A 25,230-nucleotide genomic window follows, 5' to 3' on the forward strand; every position below is an offset into this window, starting at 1 on the left:
CGATTGAAAATTCTTTCTCCCTGCAGTGTGTGGAGCTGTCCAGGGAGGGTTTGACATAATGGGCCTGTCACTTGTCCTGGATGAACTCTCTTGGGCATAGACATTGGTTTTGAATTGTAACACGGAACAGGCGGTATCAAGTCGGCCTTCCCGCCCAATTCCCAGTTTCATTAACTGTAATAGAGGTAATTGGGCAGTGTAATAGAGCTCTCACTAGTGGACTACTGCTCCACCTGGTGGACTACTGATGTAATACAACTACTGATGTAAATACAATAAAAGGGTCATGTGATATGACCGCTGGAGCCATCTTGTGTTTGTTAGTGATGTAAGAATATATCACAGGCAGGGCGTCTTAACGAGTGGCCCATGAGTTACCGCACATTTTAATCTTAACCACACAAGACTAGTTTCTATCCTTTAGTGTCTTAAAGGTCTCCACGGCCTCCCATTAGTGGGTATAAGTTGCACCTTTACATTCAACGGTGATGCGAATGCTGGTATTTATGATCAAACAGATTGAGGCTGGTTGAAAATCATTTGAATATGCAGAGCTGTATTTACCTTTTAAGAGCCAGACAATAGATGCCATTTTAAACCCACAACCACCGTCCCTCACTCCAATTGAGCGAGACTCGGTGGGCGTCTCCTTCACATGGGGCCTTGATCTTGGCTGAAGCTGACTGCTTTTGTCTCTCTCTGTGTTGCAGGTTTCCACGTGCGGCATCGCATTTTTTGTTCTCTTCCTCGGAAATTTCCTGACAACTGTTCGCGTCATCTACCAGAAACAGAAACAGAGGGAGGATAACATTAGTAAACAATTGTGAGACAAGAGAGAGAGACAAAGATTTGGTTCCATTATCATTGCACATCGATGAAATGCAGCCGTTGAAAGTATACATTGTGTTGTGGCAACTTTCTCTTCACTGACCCTCATCCGTTTTGTCAAGGTTGGCACCGAGGACTGCAGATGAGCTGTGGGGGGTGTGTGTGTGTGGAGTATATTGATTCAAGATCTGACTCTGTTAAAATGATCACCAAATAAAATTGTACAGGCCTACTCTACACCGTACTCCTGATGCACTCTTGTATTCCGACCATTTGGCTGGGGTAAATGGTCCAGTGGTAGTAAGTGACTCGGGGAGCCACCTTGTGGCCAGTCTTAAACAATAAAAATGAAATGCAAGTTCTTTCTTTCAATAAGGGGACAATTTTTAAACCAGCTGTGTGCCTACACAGAGCTATCCTCTCACACGATAGTTGAGAACTGGACTTTTACTGTCCAGTTCTCATTCCTGAAAATGATTGGGTTGCCACTCCCAAAAGCAGACTGACCCGTTCAGTCGGTGGGGAAGGAGGGAGGGCAGGAGGAAGTGTTTGGTCACAATGCTCCGGCCATGATCTGGGGAACGCTTAATGGACCAGTTGGTCTTTTCCTGCCCGTCAATCGCGTATGTTCATGAGAGGGGGGTCACTGTGACACTACAACCTAATTTAAGACAAATCTTCCAATGTATCAGTCAGCACCTTCAACTAGTCTTTTTGACCCCGGATGGACCCTTTTCAGTTCAAATAGTCCCCTCAACCCTCCAGCTATTGAAAATACCCGATTTGTCTTTGTTTTCTAGCTTTGTGGCCAGTCGAATATTTCCGCTGATGCATGAATTACGTGGAATGTAGAGCACAGAAACCGGCCCTTCGGCCCGACGGGCCAGTGTTTGCACTTCACATGAACCTCCTCCCACCCTACTGCATCTAACCCTGTCAGCAAATCCTTCCATTCCTTTCTCCATTATGCGTATATCAAGCTTAAATGCATCTATGCTGCTTGCAATGTTCCCCGTAAGCTGCACTGCTTCCTGCATGGCCCATCTTGATGTGCGGCCCATTCAAATTTCTGTGCATGTGCAGTATCTACAATGTAAAAGCCGGTGAGCTGTCTGCTATGGACTGCCCCCCCCCCCTCCCCTCCCCTCCCCCCCCCCCCCCCGGTGTTATGTTCAGAATAACTCCACAAGACTGCTGTAAGCTCAAACTGATGTGACCTTAGTCTCTAATCTAACTCCAGACTGAAGAATCAGCATGGCAGACAACCTTTTATACTTGCTTCCACGAGGTGTGCAGGTCCCCCTGGTGGCAAGTCTTACACTATTATAAAGTTTATTTACAAGCTGAGGCGGTCAGCGGCTCTTCGTTCCTGGGTTAATCGCCTGAGTTGAAGTCCTGGCATGGGTGAGTTGGTCGGATCATTGCTGCACTGATCGGACTGTCTGGAATGGTGGGTTCATCCTCGTGATTGACAGCGAGGTCAATTGCTGGTTGGTTGATCAATGATGGTGATGTCCTCTTCAAACTGTTCTTGGTTGTCAGTGAATCGCAGTTTGGTCTGATCCAAGTGCTTTCTGCACGTTTGTCCATTAAGAAGTTTGACAACAAACACTCTATTCCCCTCCTTGGCTTAAACAGTGTCAGCAACCCATTTGGGACCATGACCATAATTAAGAACAAATACAGGGTCATTAACCTCAATGTCACGCGATACAGCCGCGCGATCATGGTACATGTTATGCTGGTGACGCTGGGTTTCTACATGATCATTGAGATCCGGGTGGACTAAGGAGAGCCTGGTTTTGAGTGTTCTCTTCATTAACAATTCTGCCGGGGAATCTTGGTAAGCGAGTGGGGTCGCGTCCAATAGCTGAGCAGAATCCGAGATAACCGGGTCTGCAGGGAACCGTCCGTCACCCGTTTCAAGCTCTGCTTGATAGTTTGGACTGCCCGTTCCACTTGACCGTTGGATGCGGGCTTAAACCTGACATGTTTGATGCCATTGTGGGTCATGAACTCGTTGAATTCTGAGCTGGTGAAACATGGTCCATTGTCACTAATAAGGACGTCGGGCAGACCATGGGTGGCGAACATGGCCTGGAGGCTTTCAATGTTGGCAGTGGAAGTACATGATGACATTATTACACATTCAATCCATTTAGAGTAAGCGTCCACTGCTACTAGGAACATCTTTCCTAGTAAGGGGCCAGCGAAATCTACGTGGACCCTGGACCACAGTTTTGAGGGCAGTGACCTCAGACTCAGTGGGACCTCCCTTGGTGCATTGCTCAACTGTGAGCAAGTGTTATGTTGATGTACGCATGACTCCAATTCCAAGTCAAGGCCGGGCCACCAAACGTGCGACCTGGCAATAGCCTTCATCATGACTATGCCTGGGTGGATACTGTGTAGGTCATGTATAAACGTTTCCCTGCCTTTTTTGGCAAAACCATGCCATAGGAGACAATCCGATTGGATGGACATTTCATCCTTGCATTGGTAAAAGGGCTTAATTTCATCTTGCATTTCCCCAGGAACAGTCGACCAGCTCCCATTAAGGACGCAGTTTTTTTACAAGTGATAGCACAGGGTCCTGGCTAGTCCAGGTCCTGATCTGGCGAGCCGTGATGGGTGACTCCTTGCTCTCAAAAGCTTCTATTACAAGAAGCAAGTCTGCGGGTTTCGCCATTTCCACCTCGGTGGTGGGCAATGGTAGCCGACTGAGGACATCAGCACAGTTCTCAGTGCCTGGTCTGTGGCGGATTACATAGTCATACACAGATAATGTTAGTGCCCATCTTTGGCTGTGGGACGAAGCATTGGTGTTAATACCTTTGCTTTCTGAAAACAGCGACGTGAGCGGTCTGTGGTCGGTTTCGAACTCGAACCGGAGTTCAAATAATTATTGGTGCATTTTCTTAACCCCGTATACACATGCTAATGCTTCTTTCTCAACCATACTGTAGGCTCTTTCAACCTTAGATAAACGTCTGGATGCATATGCAACCAGTTGCAGTTTACCTGACCCATTGGCTTGCTGTTATACACAGCCAACCCCGTACGAAGATGCATCACAAGCTAGTACTAAACATTTACAAGGGTCATACAATACAAGTAACTTGTTAGAACATAGCAGGTTTCTGGCCTTCTCAAAAGCTGTCTCTTGAGATTTACCCCAAACCCAGTCATCACCCTTGCATAGCAATAAATGCAAAGGTTCCAGCAAAGTGCTCAACCCAGGTAGAAAGTTACCAAAATAGTTGAGTTGTCCCAGGAACGAATCAGCTCCGTCACATTCTGTGGTCTGGGTGCATTCTTGATGAACTCCGTCTTAAAGTCCGTGGGTCTGATGCCGTGTGCCACAATCTTTCTCCCCAAAAATTTGACCTCTGGTGCCAGGAAAATACACTTGGGGTGTTTCAGCCTGAGTCCCACTCTGTCCAGTCGCTTTAGAACCTCTTCCAGGTTGTGCAAGTGTTCGGTGGTGTCACGACCAGTGATCAGGATGTTGTCTTTGAACACAAAGCGTGGAACCGATTTCAGCAGACTCTACACGTTCCTCTGGAAGATGGCAGCAGCCGAGCGAATCCCAAAAGGGTATCTGTGGTATATGAACAGTCCTTTGTGTGTGTTGATGCACGTCAATCTTTTCGAAGATTCAGCCAGCTCCTATGTCATGTAAGCAGAGGTTAGATCCAGCTTGGTGAACGACTTCCCCCCCCTGCTAATGTTGTGAACAGGTCCTCCGTTTTGGGTAGTGGGTACTGGTCCTGTAACGAGACTCGGTTGATCGTTACTTTGTAGTCTCCGCAGATTCTGACCTTGCCATCACTTTTCAACACCGGAACAATTGGACTGGCCCACTCGTTGAACTCGACTGGCGATATAATTCCCTCTCGTTAAAGTCTGTCTGGTTCGATCTCAACTTTCTTCCGAATCATATATGGAACTGCTCGGACCTTGTGATGAATGGGCCGTGCATCAGGGACTAGATGGATCTGCACTTTGGCGCCTGTGAAGTTGCCGATGCCTGGCTCAAATAGCAATAGAAATTTGTTTAGCACTTGAGAGCACAAGGCGTCATCCACCACAGACAGCGCTTTGATGTTGTCCCAGTTCCATCGGATCTTTCCTAGCCAGCTTCTGCCAATCAGCATTGGGCCATCGTCTGGTACAATCCATAGTGATAATTCATGCACAGCTCCATTGTACAATACCTTCACTGCTGCACTGCCAATGACTGGTATGAGCTCTTTGGTATAAGTGCACAGCTTTGTATGAATCGGGCTTAGTTTTGGCCTTTGTGCCTTGTTGCCTCACAGTTTCTCAAAAGCCTACTGGCTCATAATTGACTGACCCCGTGTCCAATTCCATGGAAACTGGAATGCTTTGACTGGTTTAATTTGACTTTCAACATTATCGGAGGGCTTTTAGTGGTGAAGGTGTGTACCCCATAAACTTCCTCTTCAGCCTCGGGTTGAGTTGCCTCTCTTGCTCGCTCAGCATGATCCACGCCGGATCGGTCATCTTCTGCCTACTCTGCCACGTGGTGAGTCGCAGCATGTTTGCACATTCGCTGGAGGTGCCCCATTGTTCCACAGCCTTTGCACATGTAGTGCTTGAATCGACATTCATGGGCTCTATGATTACCCCCGCAGTGCCAACATGGTGTTAATGGATTCGCATTCACGCCCCACGCTGGACTCTGAGTCATCCTAGGTTTGGCCTCTGCAGGCGTGTAGGCCTTGCCATTTACAGTTCTGTCTGCTGAAGGCATTATTTTATGCACAGTACTTGCTGGTGAGCTTCGGTGTTGAAAAGATATCTGCTTAGTATTATCGTTCATGGACATGAATGCCTGGGCTATCGTGATGGCTTTGCTCAGATCTAGGGATTTGGCAGACAGCAGTTTGCGAAGAATGACCTTGTGGCCGATTCCAAGCACGAAAAAGTCCCGCAACATTTCCCCCCAAAATCTGGCAAATTCGCCCGGTTCCGCAAGGCGTTTTAGGTCAGCGACATAGCTCGCCACGTCCTGGCCCTCGGAGCAATGGTGCGTATAAAAGCAGTACCTGACCATTAAGATGCTCTCCTTCGGCTTGAGGTGTTCCTGAACCACCGTACACAACTCTGCATATGTTTTGTCCGTTGGTTTCATTGGTGCTAGTAGATTTTTGATGAGGCCATATATCGTGGACCCACAACGGTGAGGAGAATCGCCCTGCACTTGACCGCATCACTGTCCGTATCCAGCTCGTTGGCCACGAAGTACTGGTCAAGATGCTCAACAAAGGCTTCCCAATCATCACCCTCACCAAATCTCTCAAGAATACCAACGGCAGCCATAACCGCGTGAAAGTTCGTGATCTGTTACTCGTCGCCAATTGTTATGTTCAGAATAACTCCACAAGACTGTGTGCTGTAAGCTCAAACTGCTATGACCTTAGTCTCTTTAATCTAACTCCAGAGTGAAGAATCAGCATGGCAGACAACCTTTTATACTTGCTTGCACAGGGTGTGCAGGTGACCCTTGGGTCTCCAACAGGTGCTACCCCTTGTGGCAAGTCTTACATTATTATAAAGTTGACATACATAAGAATTGGCTGTTCGCCTCAACTGCTCCCTGTGGTAGTGAGTTCCACAATCTCACCACTCTCTGGGTAAAGAAGTTTCTCCTGAATTCCTGATTGGATTTATTGCTGCAGTACCTGACATTTGACCCTCGATTTGCACCGTCTGTACCTGTTTCAACATTATTCTATGACAGATCATCATCATAGGCAGTCCCTCAGAATCGAGGAAGACTTGCTTCCATTCCTGAAGTGAGTTCTTTGGTGGATGAACAGTCCATTACGAGAGCCACAGACTCTGTCACAGGTGGGACAGATAGTCGTTGAGGGAAGGGGTGGGTTGGACTGGTTTGCCGCACGCTCTTTCCGCTGTCTGCGCTTGATTTCTGCATGCTCTCGGCGTTGAGACCCAAGGTGCTCAGCACCCTCTCGGATGCATTTCCTCCACTTAGGGCGGTCTTGGGCCAGGGACTCCCAGGAGTCAGTGGGGATGTTGCATTTTATCAGGGAGGCTGTGAGGGTGTTCTTGTAGTATTTCCGCTGCCCGCTTTTGGCTCATTTGCCATGAAGGAGTTCCGAGTAGAGCACTTGCTTTATACATAACACTAGTAACCGTCATTGAAAAAACACTAAATACCATTGTAGTTCGTGCCTTGTATACAAACTGATGTTGCCCATTTCAATCAGTTCCATTGTAATTCCCAAACTATTTTTGCTGTCCTCCCTCTCCCCCCTTTCAGAGATTACACACACCCATCCCAGGAGCCACAACCTCAGCACAGCAAGCTTCTGATTGGTGGAAATGCTGTGAAAAAAACTTTCGGGAATCTGCTGCCAACTTTCCACCAGCAATGAAAGTTTTATCATACTGCACTCCCTGCAGGAGTCTGTCCCTTGTGGTGACAATGTGGATGGATGGAGGGCCACATGGGCCACTGCTGCAAGGCTTACAAGTTCTTGCCTCACAAAAAGAGGGAACTTCTCAACAAACAGGTGCTTCCTGCTAGCCTTCCCGGAGGTCCCTACGTGGGAAGTCCAAGACGCCGCTGAAGCATTGTTTCAACATTCCTGAGGGTTGGGAAGCCAGCACTCCAAGAAATGAGTGAAATCTCCAGGGGAACCCGCCCCCCTCTCCCCAATGCCCAAAGCTAGTGAGTCACACTGCTCGGATTTACAGGAGGCTCTCACTTCTGGCATAGGGAGGTTAAGAAAGAAAGACTTGGATTTTTATGGCGCCTTTCATGACCACAAGACGCTTTACACCAAATGGAGTACTTTTGGGGTATAGTCACTGTTGTAAGGTAGGAAACACAGCAGCCAATTTAGGCACAGCAAGCTCCCACAAACAGCAATGTGATAATGACCAGATAATTTGTTATGTTGATTGAGGGATAAACATTGGCCAGGACACCAGGGATAACTCCCCTGCTCTTCTTCGAAATAGTGCCTTAGGATCTACCCAAGAGGGTAGATGGGGGCCTCGGTTTAGCATCTTATTTGAAAAACAGCACCTCCGACTGTGCAGCACTCCCTCAGCACTGCACTAGAGTGTCAGCCTAGATTTATATACTCAAATCCCTGGAGTGGGACTTGAACCCACAAACCTTCTGACTCAGAGTCAGAGGTAAGTGTGCTATCCACTGAACCACAGCTAACATTGAGAGAACCCTAATGTGTAAAAATATATAGAAGTTACAACACGGAAACGGGCCATTGACCCAACCAGTCCATGTCAGCATTTACCCTCCACACAAACAATTGGTTCTAATTATACTTCCCACCTTGTTCACAAAAATTCCCTTCCATCCTTCATCCCCATGTTCAAGCGAATCTTGTGTGTTGATATGGTTTCTGCCTCAGCCACTAACCTTAGAGGTGAATTTCTCGGCATCTCTCTGTTTGAAGAAGTGTCTCCGATTGGTGGGTTTCACCCTTAAAGTGAAATTGAGTCGAACTCAAAGTAAATAAGTCAACGGTTCCTGACATGCATCGTAGGTGGTTGAAGAAAACCAGAAGGGAGATAGCGGAGGCTCTAGCCACACATTTTTGAGCCCACCTTAAATTTGCAAATTGTGCCAGGATCTGGAGGGCAGCCAATGTAACACCTCTTCAAGATGAGGGAGAAGGGTAATTGGGTAACTATAACAATCACAACTTGTATTTATAAAGTGCCTTTAATCTAGTGAAGTATCCCAAGGCGCTTCACAGGAGTATTATGAGACAAAGAATTTGACACAAAGCCGCATAAGGAGAAATTAGCGCAGGTGCCCAAAAGCTTGGTCAACAAGGTAGGTTTCAAGGAGCGTCTTAAAAGAGGAAAGAGAGGCAAAGAGGTTTAGGCAGGGAGTTCCAGAGCTTGGGGCCTAGGCAACAGAAGGGACAGCCACCAATGGTTGAGCGATTATAAGCAGGGATGCTCAAGAGGGCAGAATTAGAGGAGCGCAGATATCTTGGTGGGGGGACTGAAGGAGGTTACAAAGATAGCGAGGGGCGAGGCCATGGAGGGATTTGAAAATAAGGATAAGAATGATCAGAATTCAAAATTAAATGTATTCAGAAATATAGTGGTTAATCAAAAGTGCCAGCATAGATTTGTCAAGGACAAGTCATGTTTGAAAAAAGATGGATAGATAGAGGGAATGCGGTACTTGAAGCGTTTCTGTATTTTTAGAAGACATTCGATAACGGAACCTCGGGCATATGGTGCAAGAGGAAATGGAGCAGCATGGTAGATGGACAGGAAACAAGTTAGGGCAAAGAATTGATGTTCAGATCTTCAATTTAAAACTGTCACTAAGACAGTGAGGAGAGGTGAGGATAAATGTCTTCATGCAGAGAGTAGTTAGAGTAGCAATGTTTTCCACAAGGAGTATTTGAGGAAAAGACATTGCACGTTTTAAGGGAAGAACAGAAAGTACGATGCATGGGCAGTTTGGATGGGATAGGGGATACTGCTCTATAGCCCTGGTATTAACAGTTATGTGCATCTGCTGTATCTTGCATAATTGACAGGAAATCATTCAGTAAGGGGAGCGGTTGGGTCACCCTGAAGCTTTGGCAGAACGAGGAGGAGGAAGAAGAAACGGATGTGCAGCCTCCAAGATTGGTGTGTAATCATTAATGGATGGGACTTCACTTAAATCTGCCCCTGCAAAAACAATGGCCCCATGAACATGTCCGACCTAATTATTACTGTCTCTACCTCTTCTTAGACAGTCCCTCGTAATGAGGATAACTTGCTTCCACACCAAAAAGGGATGAGTTCACAGGTGTTTCAATGAAGGATCCAATATTCCAGGTCCAGAACTACCTTTGACATTCATGTCCCCCTTTTGAAAATAAATTTACTGTAATTACCCAGGAAGGTATAAACAGTTTCTTGTCCTCCTACAGTGCTGTGTATGGGCTCTTGCATTACTGCCAATATTTTGTGTGTAGCATCTCCTGCCCTCTCTATGCTACTTGCTGGTTCTACCTTAGCGGCAGCATTGTGGTGATGGTCTGCTGGTCCTCAATGGGAGTCTGTTGGTGGAGCTGTGACACTCTGGGGCTGAAATTGCCCCTTTCCTTGAGGCCTGTTACCAACGGAAATCGGCGACCGTTCTGCAGAGTGCAATGGCCGCCATTTTTTAAATTCTGTTCCAGCGGTATCCCAGCGGTGACTTGCTCCCTCCCCTTCCGCTCCGCTTCCTCCGATCCGTCCTAACTGCATCATCAGAGTGCGCACCGCCGATGTTCCTCCCCGACGGCGAAATTCTGCTGAGAAAATCTTCCTCCCGCCGGGCGGTGCCAAAAGCTGCTTTTCTCAGGCGGTGCAGCGAGGCTCTGGCCTTCTGAAATGGTGGTGCGGCTCCCATTAAAGGGGAGGGTGCACTGCCGCTGCTGCCATGTTTTTTTTTGTCGGCCGACTGACATGTCGGGCCAACAATTATGCCCCCAGGTTCGGCCGGGCTGACAACAGGCCGGCCGAACCCCTCCCTGATGGTCCAGTGGACCGAACTTTAAAAATCGCACAGGCTCTCCCCTTTAAGTGAAGGGGAGAGCTGTGGGGACGCTGTGCCGTGATGATGTCATCAGCACTACGCTGATGACCGACAGCGGTGACCACTCCGACGGCCCCTAGTGTGCTCAGCGCCGCATATCCGCCCCCATTATGACCGACTTCTGGTCTACCGGGAAAAAAAAAGCCAAAGAGTGGAATTTCGTTCAAGAGGCCACCACATTGGTGAAAACACTAGAAATGGGGTGCATGCGCCCCGCTTCCAACGGTGGGCAATTTCAGCCCTTCTATCTCTTTGTGCTGGGCCATGAATTGTGTCAAACTACTGCCCTGGAGCACGTTGGTCCCTGCTCTTGTCTTAAACTGCCACCATTCAGTTCTCTGAGAGGACCAGCTGCATTGGATGGATGTAACACTCAAAGAAGTAATGTGTCTCCTCCTGCTATGCCCCAGCTGCCAGAAATCTCCAGTAGTGACCATGGAATTCTGTTGGTACCATAAAACATTAGGACCGTAGTTCCTGGTCTTGCCATGGGTGTTCTCCCGACCATTTTTTTTGCCCAAGTTACAGCGGGCGATCAGGAGAATCCTCAAGGGAATTCCAGGCATAGAAATTTATAGCACAAAAGGAAGCCATTCAGCCCATCATGTCTATGCCAGCACTATGCGAGAAAATTCCAAAACTAATCCCATTGGCCTGCGTCTCTTCCTTTGCTGGCAAACCTTTACCTCTTCTTCCCTTGAAAGATAATCTGCTCAAGTCTCTGGAATGGGCCTTGAATCCATGACTTTCTGACAGAGTTCAGAGTGCCACCCCTGAGCCAAGGAAACATTAACTCAAGGGGAATAATTCAAAAAAGAGCATGGAAGTTCTCCCAGTGTCCTGGCCGACATTTATCATTCAACCGATAACAGGTTTAACTGGACATTTGCTGCTTTTGGGGCTTTGCTGTGCATCTATTGGTTGCGGCATGTCGTTCGAAACAAGTGACGATAGCCCGAAAGTAATTTGTTGGTTGTGAAAAACTCTGGGATGTCCTGAGGACATAGGTACCAAATAAATGCAGGTTTTTTCCTTCATTAGGAACGATCCAATTAGACACAAGCTCCTGCATTCCTGAGCTCTGCTTTTATGTTATCTCTTCCAAGCTTCTCATCCTGCCCTGGATTCTTCTCTTCTTGATGACAAAACCACTAAAATTGATGTCTTAGGCTCACTGATTAATGCCTTGGTTCAATTCACGAAGCAAATTTTTTCTCATGTAGCTGAATGTCCCAAACCATCTCTCAAAGAACATAGGAACAAGAGTAGGCCATTTAGCCCTCCGATCTTTACTCCATCTATGTAACCCTAAATGCCCTTACCTCACAAAATCTATCAGTACAAAAGCAAAATATTGAAGATGCTGGAAATCTGAAGTAAAACAGAAAATGCTGGAAATACTCAGCAGGTCAGGCAGCATCTGTGGAGAGAAAGAGAGTACACGTTTCAGGATGATGACCCTTCATCAGAACTGGAAGAAGTTAGAGAGTTGACCCTTTTTAAGCAAGATCAGAGGCAGGGAAAGTGGGGGCGGGGGAGGGGGAGGGGTGGAGGGATGGAGGGAAGGATAGAATAAAAGGCCAGTGAGTCTGTGATAGGCAGATGACGGCAAAAAGGGATGATGGTGCAAGGCAAAAGGGAGTGGTAATGGAACAAGTAAAGAGACAAGAGATGGGTCTAAAGGAGCTGTAAACGGCAACAGCAAAACCATTACTAGGACCTGCTATCTGACAAATTGGGATCTGAAATTGAAGGCTGTAAAGTGCCTAATCAAAAGATGAGGTGCTGTTCCCCGAGTTTCCATTGAGCTTCCTTGGAACAGTGCAGAGTGGGAGTGAGACGGAGAATTAAATTGGCAAACGACCGGAAGCTCAGGGTTATGCTTCTGGACTGTACAGAGGTTCAGTCACATTTCACCCAATCTGCATCGTCTCTCCAACGTAAAGGAGACCACATCACAAAAGAAGATTTTCATTTATATAGCGCCTTTCACAACTTCGGGACATCCCAAAGTGCTTTACAGCCAATTTTTGAAGCACTTTTGAAAGTGTTTTAATGTGGGAAATGCAGCAGCCAATTTGCTGTTTGTGGGAGTTTGCTGTGCTAATGTGATAATGACCAGATAATCAATTTTAGCTATGTTGATTGAGAGATAAATATTAGGGCAGGACACTGGGGAGAACTCGCGTCTTGAAATAGTGACCATGGGATCTTTTATATCCACGAGAGAGAACTTGAGCACAGAGCTAGGAGATTGCAAACGGAGTGAATCGCAGAGTGGAGGAATTTGGTGGCGAAGAGGAAGGCGGTGGAGACTGACTGGATAGGAGTGGAGCCACAGAACCCAAGGTCTGTAAGTTAATAGACACGAGAGCAGATCTGTGGAACAGCGAGAGGAGTGGCTGCAGATAGAGGTAGGCCCAAGAGCCCAAAGGGAGCTCAAGTGTCAGGGAGCACAAGAGGAGCTGATTTAAAATTTTAAAAAACACTTTATTTCTGTTATTTAATTGTCTATTAAGTAGAGGCATGGCAGGGCATCTCGATCCCATGGAATGTAGATCTTGTGTCATGTGGGAACTCCAGGACACTTCCTGTGTCCTGAACAACCACATGTGCAGGAAGTGTCGTCAGCTGGAGGAGCCCAAGCTCCAGGTTTCAGAGCTTGAGCAGCAGCTGGCATCACTGCAGTGCATCAGTGAGGCTGAGAGTTACGTGGAAAGCACATTTAAGGAGGTGGTCACCCTGCAGCTGGTGAAGGTGATAGTTGCTCTGGAGAGTAGTCAGAGCCAACCCCATGGCACCATGGGTGACTCAGCTGTATGGTGGGGGAGGGGTGGCGGAGGAAGATTGGGAAACCAATAGTGATTGGAGATTCGATAGTTAGGGGAACAGACAGATCTGTCTGCAGCCACAGACGTGATTCCAGGATGGTATGTTGCCTCCCTGGTGCTCGGGTCAAGGATGTCACTATGCGGCTGCAGAACATTCTGGGGTGGGGTGGGGGGGGGGGGCAGGGGTGAACATTTAGAGGTCATGGTCCATATTGGTATCAACGACATAGGTAGAAAGAGGGATGAGATCCTGCAGGCAGATTTTAGGGAGCTGGGAAAGAGATTAAAAAGCAGGATTTCAAAGTTAGTAATCTCCATTTTACTCCCAGTGCCACAAGCTAGTGAGAATAGAAATAGGAGGATAGAGCAGATGAATTCATGGTTGGAGCGATGGTGCGGGATTCCTGGGGCATTGGGGCCGGTTCTGGGGGAGGTGGACAGGCCGGACGGGTTGCACCTCAACAGAGCCTAGACCAATGTCCTCATGGGGGGTGGATGGTGGGTTGCTAGTGCTGTTGGGGAGGGTTTAAACTAATTTGGCAGGGGGATGGGCAACACAATGTGGCATTAGAAAGGAGAAACAAGGTGCACAAAGGATTGGGAGAGACAGATACCAATAGAGTAATAGGATGGGATTAGGTGGGGTCAGACTAGGAGACAATACAAGATGGTCCAAGATAGGTTTATAGTGCATGTGTTGAGTGCCTAAGGCATGGTAAATAAGGTTGGTGAGCTGCAGGCGCAAATAGACACATAGGAATATGTCATGGCGATAATGGAGACCTGGCTCAAAAAAGGACAGGATTGGGTACTAAATATTCCTGGATATAAGGAGTTCAGGAAAGACAGGGAAGGAAAGGAGGTGGGGTGGCAGTCTTGATTGAGAATATTATAGTGCTAGAGAGAGGGGTCAAGGACAGAATCTATTTAGATAGAGTTGAGAAGCAAGAGGTGCCATTACACTACTAGGTGTATTCTATAGGTAGCCAACTTGTGGAGCAAATTTGTAGGGAAATTATAGAGAGGTGCAAGAACTATAGAGTAGTGATAATGGGGGACTTCAATTATCCTAATACAGACTGGGATAGTAAGAATGTAAAGGGCGGAGAAGGGGAAGAATTTCTGAAGTGTACATTTCCAGCCCAATGAGGAAGGAGGCATTGGCTGGATCTGGTTCTGGGGAATGAGGTAGGTCAAGTGGAGCAAGTGTCAGTAAGCGAATATTTAGGGAAGTGATCACAATTATCATAAGAATTAGACCAGCTATGAAAAACGACAGGGAGCAATCTAGAGTAAAAATACTTAATTGGAGAAAAGCTAATTTCAGTGGGTTGAGAAAGGATCTGGCCGGGGTAAACTGGAATGAAAGATTGGCAGGCAAAACTTAATCGAACAATGGGCTGCCTTTAAAGAGATAGTTCGGGTACAGTCGAGGTACATTCCCACAAGGGAGAAACATAGGGCAATCAAAGCCAGAGCTCCCTGGATGACGGAAGAGATAGAAAGATGAAACAGAAAAGGTCAGGTTGAGAATACAAGTGAGAGCCAGGCTTAATATAGAACATTCAGAGGGGATGTGAAAAAAAAATAAGAGGGGCAAAGAGAGAGTATGAGAATAGATTGGCAGCTAACATAATAGGGAATCCAAATATCTTCTATAAGCATATAAATAGTAAATGGGTAGTAAGTGGGATGGGGCCAATTAGGGACCAAAATGGAGAGCTACGCATGGAGGCAGAGGGTATGGCTGAGGAACTAAATGAGTATTTTGCATCTGTCTTCACCAAGGAAGATGATGCTGCCAAAGTCAGTGAAAGAGGAGATAGTGAGATACTGGATGGGATAAAAATTGAGATATATTAGAAAGGCTGACTGTACCTAAAGTAAATAAATCATCAGGATCGGATGAGATGCATCCTAGGATGGTAAGGAAGTAAAGGTGGAAATTGCAGAGGTACTGGCCATAATCTTCCAATCCTTCTTGGATACAGGAGTGTTGCAAGAGGACTAGAGAATAGCAAATGTTACACCCTTGTTCAAAAAAAGATTCAAGGATAAACCCAGAAACTACAGGCCAGTCAGTTTAACCTCGGTAGTGGGGAAGCTTTTAGAAATGATAATCCAGGACAAAATTAACAGTCGCTTGGACAAGTATGAATTAATTAAGGAAAGCCAGCACGGATTTGTTAAAGGCAAATCGTGTTTAACTTATTTAAGTTTTTTGATGAGGTAACAATCAATGGGGCAATGCAGTTAATGTGGTGTACATGGACTTCCAAAAGGCGTTCGACAAAGTGCCACATAATAGGCTTGCCAGCAAGGTTGAAGCCCATGGAATAAAAGGGACAGTGGCAGCATGGGTATGAAATTGAGTAAGTGACAGGAAACAGATAGTGGTGAATGGTTGTTTTTTGGACAGGAGGAAGGTATACAGTGGTTTTCCCCAGGGGTTGGTACTAGGACCACTGCTTTTCTTGATGCATATTAATGACTTGGAAGTTGGTGTACGAGGCACAATTTCAAAATCTGCAGATGACACAAAACTTGGAAGTATAGTGAACAGTGAGGAGGATAGTGATAGACTTCAAGAGGACATAGACGGGCTGGTGGAATGGGCAGACATGTGGCAGATTAAATTTAACACAGAAAAGTGCAAAGTGATACATTTTGGTGGGAAGAACAAGGAGTTTAATATAAACAAAAGGGTACAATTCTAAAGGGGGGGGGGGGCATGGACAGAGAGACCTGGGGTATATATGTACAAGTCATTAAAGGTGGCAGGATAGGTTGAGAAAGCGGTTAAAAAGCATATGGGATCCTGGGCTTAATAAATAGAAGCATAGAGTACAAAAACAAGGAAGTTATAATGAACCTTTATAAGACACTGGTTCAGCCTCAACTAGAGTACTATGTACAATTCTCAGCACTGCAGTTTAGGAAGGATGTGAAGGCCTTGGAGAGGGTGCAGAAAAGATTTGCAAGAATGGTTCCAGAGATGAAGGACTTCAGCTGTGTGGATAGACTGGAGAAGTTGGGATTGTTCTCCTTGGAGCAAAGGTGGTGGAGAGGAGATTTGATGGTGGTGTTCAAAATCATGAGGGGTCTAGACAGAGAGAAACTGTTCCTGTTGGCAGAAGGGTCGAGAACTAGAGGACACAGATTTAAGGTGATTGGCAGAAGAACCAAAGGCGACACGAGTAAAAAAACATTTGGGTTAGGATCTGGAATTCACTGCCTGAAAGGGTGGTGGAGGTACATTCAATTGTGGCTTTCAAAAGGAGATTGGACAATTACCCGAAGGAAAATAATTTGCAGGGTTACGGGAAAGCACGGGAGAGTGGGACTAGCTGAGGTGCTCTTGCAGAGCCGGCACAGGCTCGATGAGCCAAATGGCCTCCTTCTGTGCTATAACCATTCTATGATTCTCAGAGCAGACAGGGCCTCAGTCTCACCTCTCATCTGAAAGATGGCACCTCCGACAATGCAGGACTCCCTCAGTACTGCACTGCAGTGTCAGCCTAGATTTTTGTGCTCAAGTCTCTGGAGTGGGAGCAGCAAATACAGTATATTACATTGAAAGGAGTACAAGTAAATCGCTGTTTCACCTGCAAGTGTTTGGGGAGCCCCCCCCCCCCCCCCCCCCGACAGTGGGAAGGGTGTCATGGAGGGAACAGTTCCCATCAATCAGAATTTTGAAATTCATACAATTTAAAATCTATTCTGTGGAAGGCCGCTTTAGCAGTCACTTTAGTTTCAGCAGTCGGAATTACAAGACTTCATTCTGGACCAAGTCTTTTTTGTTCCAGTTCCTTCCCAAGTAATTGTTAGCTGGATATAGCGACGCCTCACTTTAAGATTTGACAATTTAATCAGTGCCCAGCTCTGAAAGGAAACTAAGGGGAAATTGCTAGTTAAATCCAACAAGTAACCTGTATTTTCATAAAATTTAAGTTTCTGCATTACTACAGGGGCTGGGGTGTATATCTGGGCAAGTACATTTAAAAAAAAATTAAAAAAGCACAAAAAATGATGGATAGTGACAATATATAACATATGTATGTAACATCCTGGTGGTGTTTCCTGTTTTTCAGAATGCACTGACCTCTACTGTTGTAGTTCGATAGCCTTCAGAAGCCCTCTGGTAACTGCCAAGCAGTGGTTCATTTACCGGCCTTGGTCAGAGTGCAGTGCATATTACAGGTAGTACACAGATACGCACTGCCAAAAGCAGCCAGTGAGGCGGAGAGTACTGCCCCTAGCTGGACAATAGAGAACAAAGTCTGGATTTTTGTAAATCTTTTAATGTTTTTGGAGACAAATTACTAGATGACAGACCTACAGACATTGAACAAAATATTGTAGGACCATTAGGAACCAGAGCAGGGCAACAGTGAAAATTAAATAATCAGGAGCATGAGATTGAGAGAACAGTACTGTATTCATTATATAGAGAATAGTTTAAGAAATGTTGTGGTCATCTATACAGTTTGAACAACCCAAATATTCTTTCATTGTTGTAACACTTTGAAGTATTACTTTCATTAAAAACTACTGGTGGCTTATACATTAATTCACAACTTTCTATAGAAAAGTTAATGAGTTTGAGGTCAAACAGGATTCTAGAATTCCACACTACACACACTGATAGACAACAGAGCATTTGACAACAGGTATACACATCCCCAACGGGTACGCCAGTGTAGGCAGCATTCTGTTAATAGTCAAGTTACATCCACAACTGAACGAGAACTGTAAGGAATTAGCGATCAAGAAGGAGCTAGAGCCCGAGCTGTGAGCCTGTGCAGCTCCCCATTGGCATTGGGACTCTTTCAAATTGGCACAAGGAACCAGAATGAATGGCAATGCCACGAGTCTGTCCAGCACCCCCATCCAGTCAAGTTGGCACCTTTAATTTAAGGTGAGAATTATACTGCACTGTAGCATGTAAATCAACTGAGCATTTAACCCTGCCCTGTTCACAAGGAAAGGAGTGCAAATCAGTCAGGGGTCATTTGCATACACTGTATTTGCAAAAAAGGCAAATATGAAGTGCTGTGTGCACTGGCTGGTCTCCAATAACTGTATTTAAAGAAATGAAGAATTTGCAGCCTAAGTTAACTTCATTATTATTTTTTAATGTTTAATTTGTTTTTGCTGTAACAGTGCAGTCCTGTTCTCCCAGGGCGATTGCAGCCCTTGTGCCAACACTTCTTTCACCTGGATTATACCAGGTCTGGGGGTGACTTTCCATCAGATAGTCCTTGATCGCCACTCAAAATCCCTCTCCACCCTGCAGCCACACAGATGAGGTTAAGATCTCCATAATGTGCAAGTTAAGGAGGGGAAATCCTAACTGGGTCGCTTAGGTGCCCATCACATAGCCCCATGGGTCGCAGATAAAGTTTACACCCCAGTTCCCATTCAATCGCTGATCTCCCAAACTGGAGACTGACCTCGGCTGTTGATTTGGGATTTATTCATCAAGGAGGCAACAGTTCTAAGAACAGCCCTTTCCAAACCACCGGGCCCACAAAGCTGAAATGGGACAAGCCAACACACAAGTACACCCACAAAAGAATCGTGCTGTCTGGGCTGAATTGCCAGGGCTCAGATATCCCAGTTTGGAGATCCCCACACTGCCGGGCCCATGTGGCCAAGTTAGGGTAGTTTTAATGCAAACCGATGACTCCGACACTGTGGCACTACTGGTGGGCACTTGCAGGGCCAACCCAATTTCATGTTTTTCATCTATTAGAAGATCCATGTGATTGTTTTCCTTGGCTAGATTACACTTGAAGTATCGTGCACCGCTCTGTCTCCTAATATGATCTAGAGGGAGAATAACGAATCCAACCACTCAAATACAAAAGATAAAAAAATATGAATTGTATTTATATTCAACATAAGTGGTGCCGGTTATCTACAACCTGCACCTCAGCGAGGGGTTGAGAGACCGTGTAGTTAGGGTCACAATGCTGATGAATGCACCGGCTCCTGTTGCATTCCACTGCCAGCTTTGCAGCTGAGTGCATCAAGGTGAAAGTCCTCCCGCTGGTCATTGTGGCAAATCAGTTGGCCCAAGTACAAGGGGCTTTCGCATCCTAAACTCACAAAGATTACCGGCAGGAGGCATCGTTCCCTCCTCGTGCTTCTTTTGTGTCCAGTATCTGGAGGAATCCCCTCCCACTGTGCCTGCTTCATGTCCCATATCAGATGGTTTCTCCCCCCAAATACATTCATATCCCGTGTAACTTTAGTTTGGTTCTTGGTCCAGTTTTTTTTTCTTTTTTAAAAATAAAACACATGTCAGAGTACTAATTTGATTTTTCAAAGTAGCTTTCAAGCAGGAGAAAGAGGTGGCACCAAATATTACCCTAGGAACGCTGCCAATTTCCAGCACCGCTTACGCATTTTTCTACATTCTTGTTCACTGGTATTGAGAAGGGCTTTTGCGTAAAAACCACCAAGAAGCACATTCCCTTCAAATTGCAATAGGATATAGCTCCATCTGGGTCTATTCCGTACAGTAACTGAGGTAGAAAATTCTAATCTCACTCGTATTCAAACAATGATGAAAACTGCTTCCTTTGCACATTCAATTTGCTCAAAGTGAACATTGCCCAATGAAAAATAAACACCACAGAATTCAGCTGCCACTTGTGCTCCTGGGCCTTTCGGCTGCCGTATTTACAAAAACACTGGACAGAGACTGACTGCAGCAAGTTTTTTTTAATGTTTTAGAAAACTTGACTATTTCCTTCATTAAAGTAAAGCTGAAAAGTTTAGCATCTCTTGCTTGGAGGTAGGCAGAAATCATTTACAGCCAGTAATTTTCACTTTGTCATTTCCTTTGAGAGAGATAGCCATCTTAGATTTAATGTGCTCAACGATGACTTTTAGCAAAAAATGGCAGCTATTAATCAGCCAAGTGTAGAATGTATAAAAGATAACCAAATCTGTACAGGAGTGAATAATGCAACTGAGGCACCATGTAAGACATGGTCGTAGGGTATTTTTTTTTTTAAAGCTCCACAAGATCTTACTACACATGGCAGAAGTTTAATGGAATTGCCAGCACGTTGAAGCAAACACAACTGAGTAAGGTTCTACACACAAAGGCCATCCAAACAGCCGACTTATTTTTAGTTCATTAACACAAATCACATTACAAAGTTTGACCAACAACAAACAGATGTTAGTGCAAGGCATATGAACATCAATTGCTTGCTGCATGATCCAAACCTACAAAGGGAACGTGCAACTTCTGAGTTACTTAGCAATCCGCACACAAGTGTGCCAAGTGATTTGCCTATTTTGAAACAGGCTAGCAGCATTGAGAATGTTAAGGTGCTCGGCTGGAACAAAGCAAGGGAGGGTCAGAGCGTTACGTCAGCTGGTAACATCAGTTCAAGTGCCTTGTGAGGGCAGGGTTACACTGTTAAATTGCAAACAACCCCATCAATCCTAAAATGGTATCAGAGATAGCTTCTTTCTACAAAGATGGTAAAAGATCCTAAAATGTAGTACGAGGCTAAAACATTATTTGTTTTCATAATTTTTAGTCATAAAAATCCCTAGTTAAATGGTTATACACTGGTACTGAATCATTTCCACTTACATTACAACAACAGTGAACTAATGCTCACTGACTGAGACACTGGTTGAGCTCACAATATCCTTTCACACTTCCCAATGATTTAATCAGTTGCCTGAGCAAAAAATACTAAAATTCAAATACCAGCTTCGATCAACCTCATCCTTAGTTTTGGGAAGTGCCCCAAATCACTACCATTAATAAGGACTTCTTCCCTTTTGATCTAATGAGGCTCCAATGGGGCTTTTGCATCAAACTAAAAGACGGAAGAGATGAAAATTCTCTTAAAGCCAACGACTCACCATTTTGGAGACTAAGCAGACAGGGCATTAGTGCTACAAGTTTGGAGTCGGAGAAAGGACTGAGTGATGGATAGGTACTACCCAGAGCAAGAGCAAAAGATAAAAACAAGAGAAAAATAGAGCGAGTTACCCAAGGCAACTGTCTCAGATCTCACAAACAATATCGGCAGAGACCCAATGGCAGGTCACCTACCTTGTGTCTCAGCTGCAGAATATGAGAGCAAAGGCAATTTAAAAATGGGACAAAAAAAACCACTTTGATGGCCGATCTTTGCTTTATGCTTCATTGTTAAAACAGCCTCTGGAAAGGTTCCACAGCACAATGAAAACAACTTTATAAACTTTTAGGATATTGCCTCTGTTGATGTGCTCAGCAGTGCCGAATTATATGCACGGCACAGGTCACGTTGCAATATGACAAAACATTTCTTGGGCTTCCTCATCCTGTCAAGGAAAAATAAAATCAATGTGAAAAATATATCTAGTGATTGAAAGATCGCCTGGCCTGCTTTCGGGGGTGGTTGCAAATCATTCTCCCCCCCGCCAAATGATCAAGGATTCGTTCAGCGATTTAATGTTTCATTGGCAGAGGCTGCAGAGGTTGGAAATTTAAATAAAACAAAAAATGCTGGAAGTACACAACAGGTCTGTCAACATCAGTGGTGAGAAAGGGCAGGCTTTAGGTGTAGAACTTCATCAGAACTGTGTCTGCATCTGAAACAGCAAATCTCATGTCACACTGCATTTCCAGCATTTTTCGGTTTCCAATTTATTTTCTTTTAACCTGAGGATACGGGCTTGGGACCAAGATGCTCTCTGAAAGCAAAGCCGAACAGGTCTATCTCAGAGCCATTCGGCTGAATGGAGAACTTCCGCTACTACAACACTGCAGCATCGCAATATCCCCCTTACTCACCCTGCAGCAGCTTAACCTGGCAGTGGGGACTAAGATGCAGAGATTCATAACATCCAATCTGTGTTTCTGCTAACATGTCACATCAGGTTACTGAATTTACGTTGCCTGGATATAAGTGTTCTAGTTCAAATTTTGTATCGAATTTTCTTGTGGCAGGCTTAGCTACTGGCTGATTTAGAAACTTTTGCATTATTAAGTCAGTTAAAACACTTCCTAAAAAAACAAGGAAAATCCTTAAGCTCATCAAGCCACTGAGGATACTCAATAGGGAACAGTACATTAGAGGCAACAATCCCACACTCTTGTCTGAAGATCAGGAGCTAGATTAAAGTTGGTAGATCGAAGAGCACTGCAAGTTAACACCGCAAATCAACACCTTTGTTTCTGTACATTTCTCTGCTGTGTTACAGTTATAGGAAGTTAAACAAGAACTTTGCAGACTGTATAAGAAATGCGTCCTGAACTCAAAGCATGGTGGAGGCTCAGGAATACATTCCGATATCCTCACATAACCCCCTTTCCTCGCAAAACATGAAACACTGCGAATCAAAAAAGATATAAAAAGGTAATTATAAGCCGAGTAAATAAACTGATCAAATCCGTATGAAATGATCCATTCCACCTGGCGCTGTTTTCAATGTTACCAGCCATTTTTTTCCTGCAATATAGTTCATGTTTAATTTGAGATTTTAACAAAATGACCACAAGACAAATAACGGGAAAGGCCCCATTCTATACTTGGACTGGGCAGGTTTACTATGGTGTGCTGCTGCTGACCTTTTAAACAATTACTATTGTAAAAGGATTCTTCTGGAACAGGGGATTTGTAATTCTCAATAACTTTTAGAAGACAGCAATGGAAAGTCTCTAATGTCAAATATTAGTATCAATCCTGATGTGAGTACAGTATTTAGAAAAGCACAGAGTTATTTCCCACAAACAGTTTCTAGGACATTTTAGAATTGAAAAAGAATCATTGCCTCACTGTTTAACTTTAAAGATCTCTTGCATTGACCGGTGCACGTCACCAGCTGGGACCACTGATATTTTGTTCAGCCTTCAGTGAACACATGCACAATGCAGCGCTGCAAGCTGAGTGCTCCCCTCCTTTCCATTTTAACTCCAGACGTCGGAAGAGTAACGGCCTTTTGTCATCAGTTTCTTGACATAATCAACAGCCTGCGTGTGCGTCATGACGCCGAGCTCAGCGACGATTTCGTAGAACGCATTCTGGACATCTCTTGCCATGTTCTTTGCGTCACTGAAAGAAAGATAGAAAGACGAACTTATATAGCGTCTTTCACGGTAAAGTGCTTTACGGCCAATTAAGTACTTAAAAAAGTGTAGCCACTGTTGTAATGTAGGAAACGCGGCAGCCAATTTGTGCATACCAAGATCCCACATACAGCAATGCGATGTTGGTTGAGGGATAAAAATTGTCCAAGAGACCAGAGAGAACTCCTTTTCTTCTTAATGGTCTGGATTTTACATTGAGTGTAATGATGAGGCTATTCGTGCTGCGCTGCACTGCACTGGTACCTCGCCGATAGACTCAGCATTGAAATACATGAATTTGTGGTCCTTATCCACTAGTTACCCAGTAAACACGCCATAAAAAGTTACAGCTTGTCCATTCAAGTGTAAGTGAATTTTTAACACCAGGATAGCCTTAATTACTGCCAAACAACCTCTCTGGCACTGAAAACTAACTTTTATAAGTGTGGACTTCGCATTCCTTCAGATTTTATTGTTGTGGAAATTTTAATGAAATTATCTCCCTCTCTTAATCTCATCTTTCTTTCCCTCCTTATTTCGCTTTTTGTACATTACTTTACATTTAATTAAATATTCTAACTTACATTTTCTGGTTTAGATTCTGCGTGTCTCAGTAAGGATTCTTCAATCTGATTGACTGAAGAGACACGCCGTTACTTGCCCTGTTCACACAGGGCCCAGATCCCTGTAGAGGGTGCCATGCTGTTTCAGACACCCGACCGCAGGGTGCTGCTCAAAAGCCCACGAAAAGACTAAGCATAACGAACGCAAAATCCAGGCCAATATATAAAACATTGTAAAACTTTTACACCAAACTAGAAGGGAAACTTGGGCAGAATGCTTTATTGGGGAAGGGTTGCTGGGCCCAGAATCCAATTCCGACTTCTAAAAATCTTATATTCTGATGTGACTAAGCCTGTCCCCCTGTACACACCACTAACAGCAACCTTTTCACATGTCAAACTCGGGTAAAGGTTTCAAGATAAATGCTATTGTAAAGTTGTTATAAAAATAAGCTGCTCTAGGGGCCAGTTACCCACAAGATGGTAAGGTAATTTTCCTCAGTTGGAGAATTTCTAATCTTGGCCAGGCTGTTAAGAAGTGATGACAAGAGTCAACAATAATGTGTGTTTGTATAGTGCCTTTGACATAGCAAAACATCCCAAGGTGCTTCACAGGAGTATTACAAGACAAAAATAATTGACAAGGAGAAATTAGGGCAGGTGACAGGTCACACATGTAGGTTTTGAGGAGCGTCTTAAAAGGAGAGAGAGGCGGAGAGGTTTAGGAAGGGAATTCCAGAGCTTGGGGCCTAGGCAACTGAAGACATGGCCAATGGTTGAACGATTATAATCAGGGATGCTCAAGAGGGCAGAATTAGAGGAGTGCACTGTTGTGGCACTGGATGAAATTACAGAGATAGGGAGGAGCGAGGTCCTGGAGGGATTTGAAAACAAGGATGAGAATTTTGAAATCGAGGCATTGCTAAACCAGGAGCCAATGCAGGTCAGCGAGTACAGGGATGATGGGTGAATAGGACTTGATGAGAGTTAGGACACGGACAGCCGAGTTTTGGATGACTAAGTTTACGTAGGGTAGAATGTGGGAGGCCAGCCAGGAGAGCATTGGAATAGTCAAGTCTAGAGGTAACAAAGGCATGGATGAGGGTTTCAGCAGCGGATGAACTGAGGCAAGGGCAGAGACGGGCGATGATACGGAGGTGGAAATAAGCGGTTGTTGTTATGTTGCGGATGTGGTCGGAAGTTCATTTTGAGGTCATAATGTGACACTAAGATTGCGAACAATGCAGCTCAGCCTCAGACAGATATTAGGGAGAGAGATGGTGTCAGTGGCTAGGGAACAGAGTTTGT

General features: G+C 45.0%; 2 protein-coding genes across 8 annotated transcripts in view; one reads left to right on the plus strand and one right to left on the minus strand.

Annotated features, from left to right (window-relative positions):
- tmem120aa (transmembrane protein 120Aa) overlaps nucleotides 1-1,065 on the plus strand; it is a 34,569-nt gene extending 33,504 nt beyond the window's left edge. Inside the window, exon 12 of the mRNA XM_070858129.1 lies at nucleotides 711-1,065. Within this exon, the coding sequence (XP_070714230.1) occupies nucleotides 711-827 (117 nt within the window). The 3' untranslated portion in view covers nucleotides 828-1,065. The remainder of the gene's footprint in view (nucleotides 1-710) is intronic.
- Nucleotides 1,066-17,557: 16,492 nt separating this feature from the next.
- LOC139226508 (NADPH--cytochrome P450 reductase-like) overlaps nucleotides 17,558-25,230 on the minus strand; it is a 132,240-nt gene continuing 124,567 nt past the window's right edge. For all 7 annotated transcript variants that reach the window (XM_070857340.1, XM_070857342.1, XM_070857339.1 and 4 more), the window contains one exon: nucleotides 17,558-23,345. In XM_070857340.1, the coding sequence (XP_070713441.1) occupies nucleotides 23,201-23,345 (145 nt within the window). In that variant the 3' untranslated portion in view covers nucleotides 17,558-23,200. The remainder of the gene's footprint in view (nucleotides 23,346-25,230) is intronic.

Source organism: Pristiophorus japonicus, chromosome 16 (genome assembly GCF_044704955.1).
Source record: "Pristiophorus japonicus isolate sPriJap1 chromosome 16, sPriJap1.hap1, whole genome shotgun sequence".
NCBI lineage: Eukaryota > Metazoa > Chordata > Chondrichthyes > Pristiophoridae > Pristiophorus > Pristiophorus japonicus.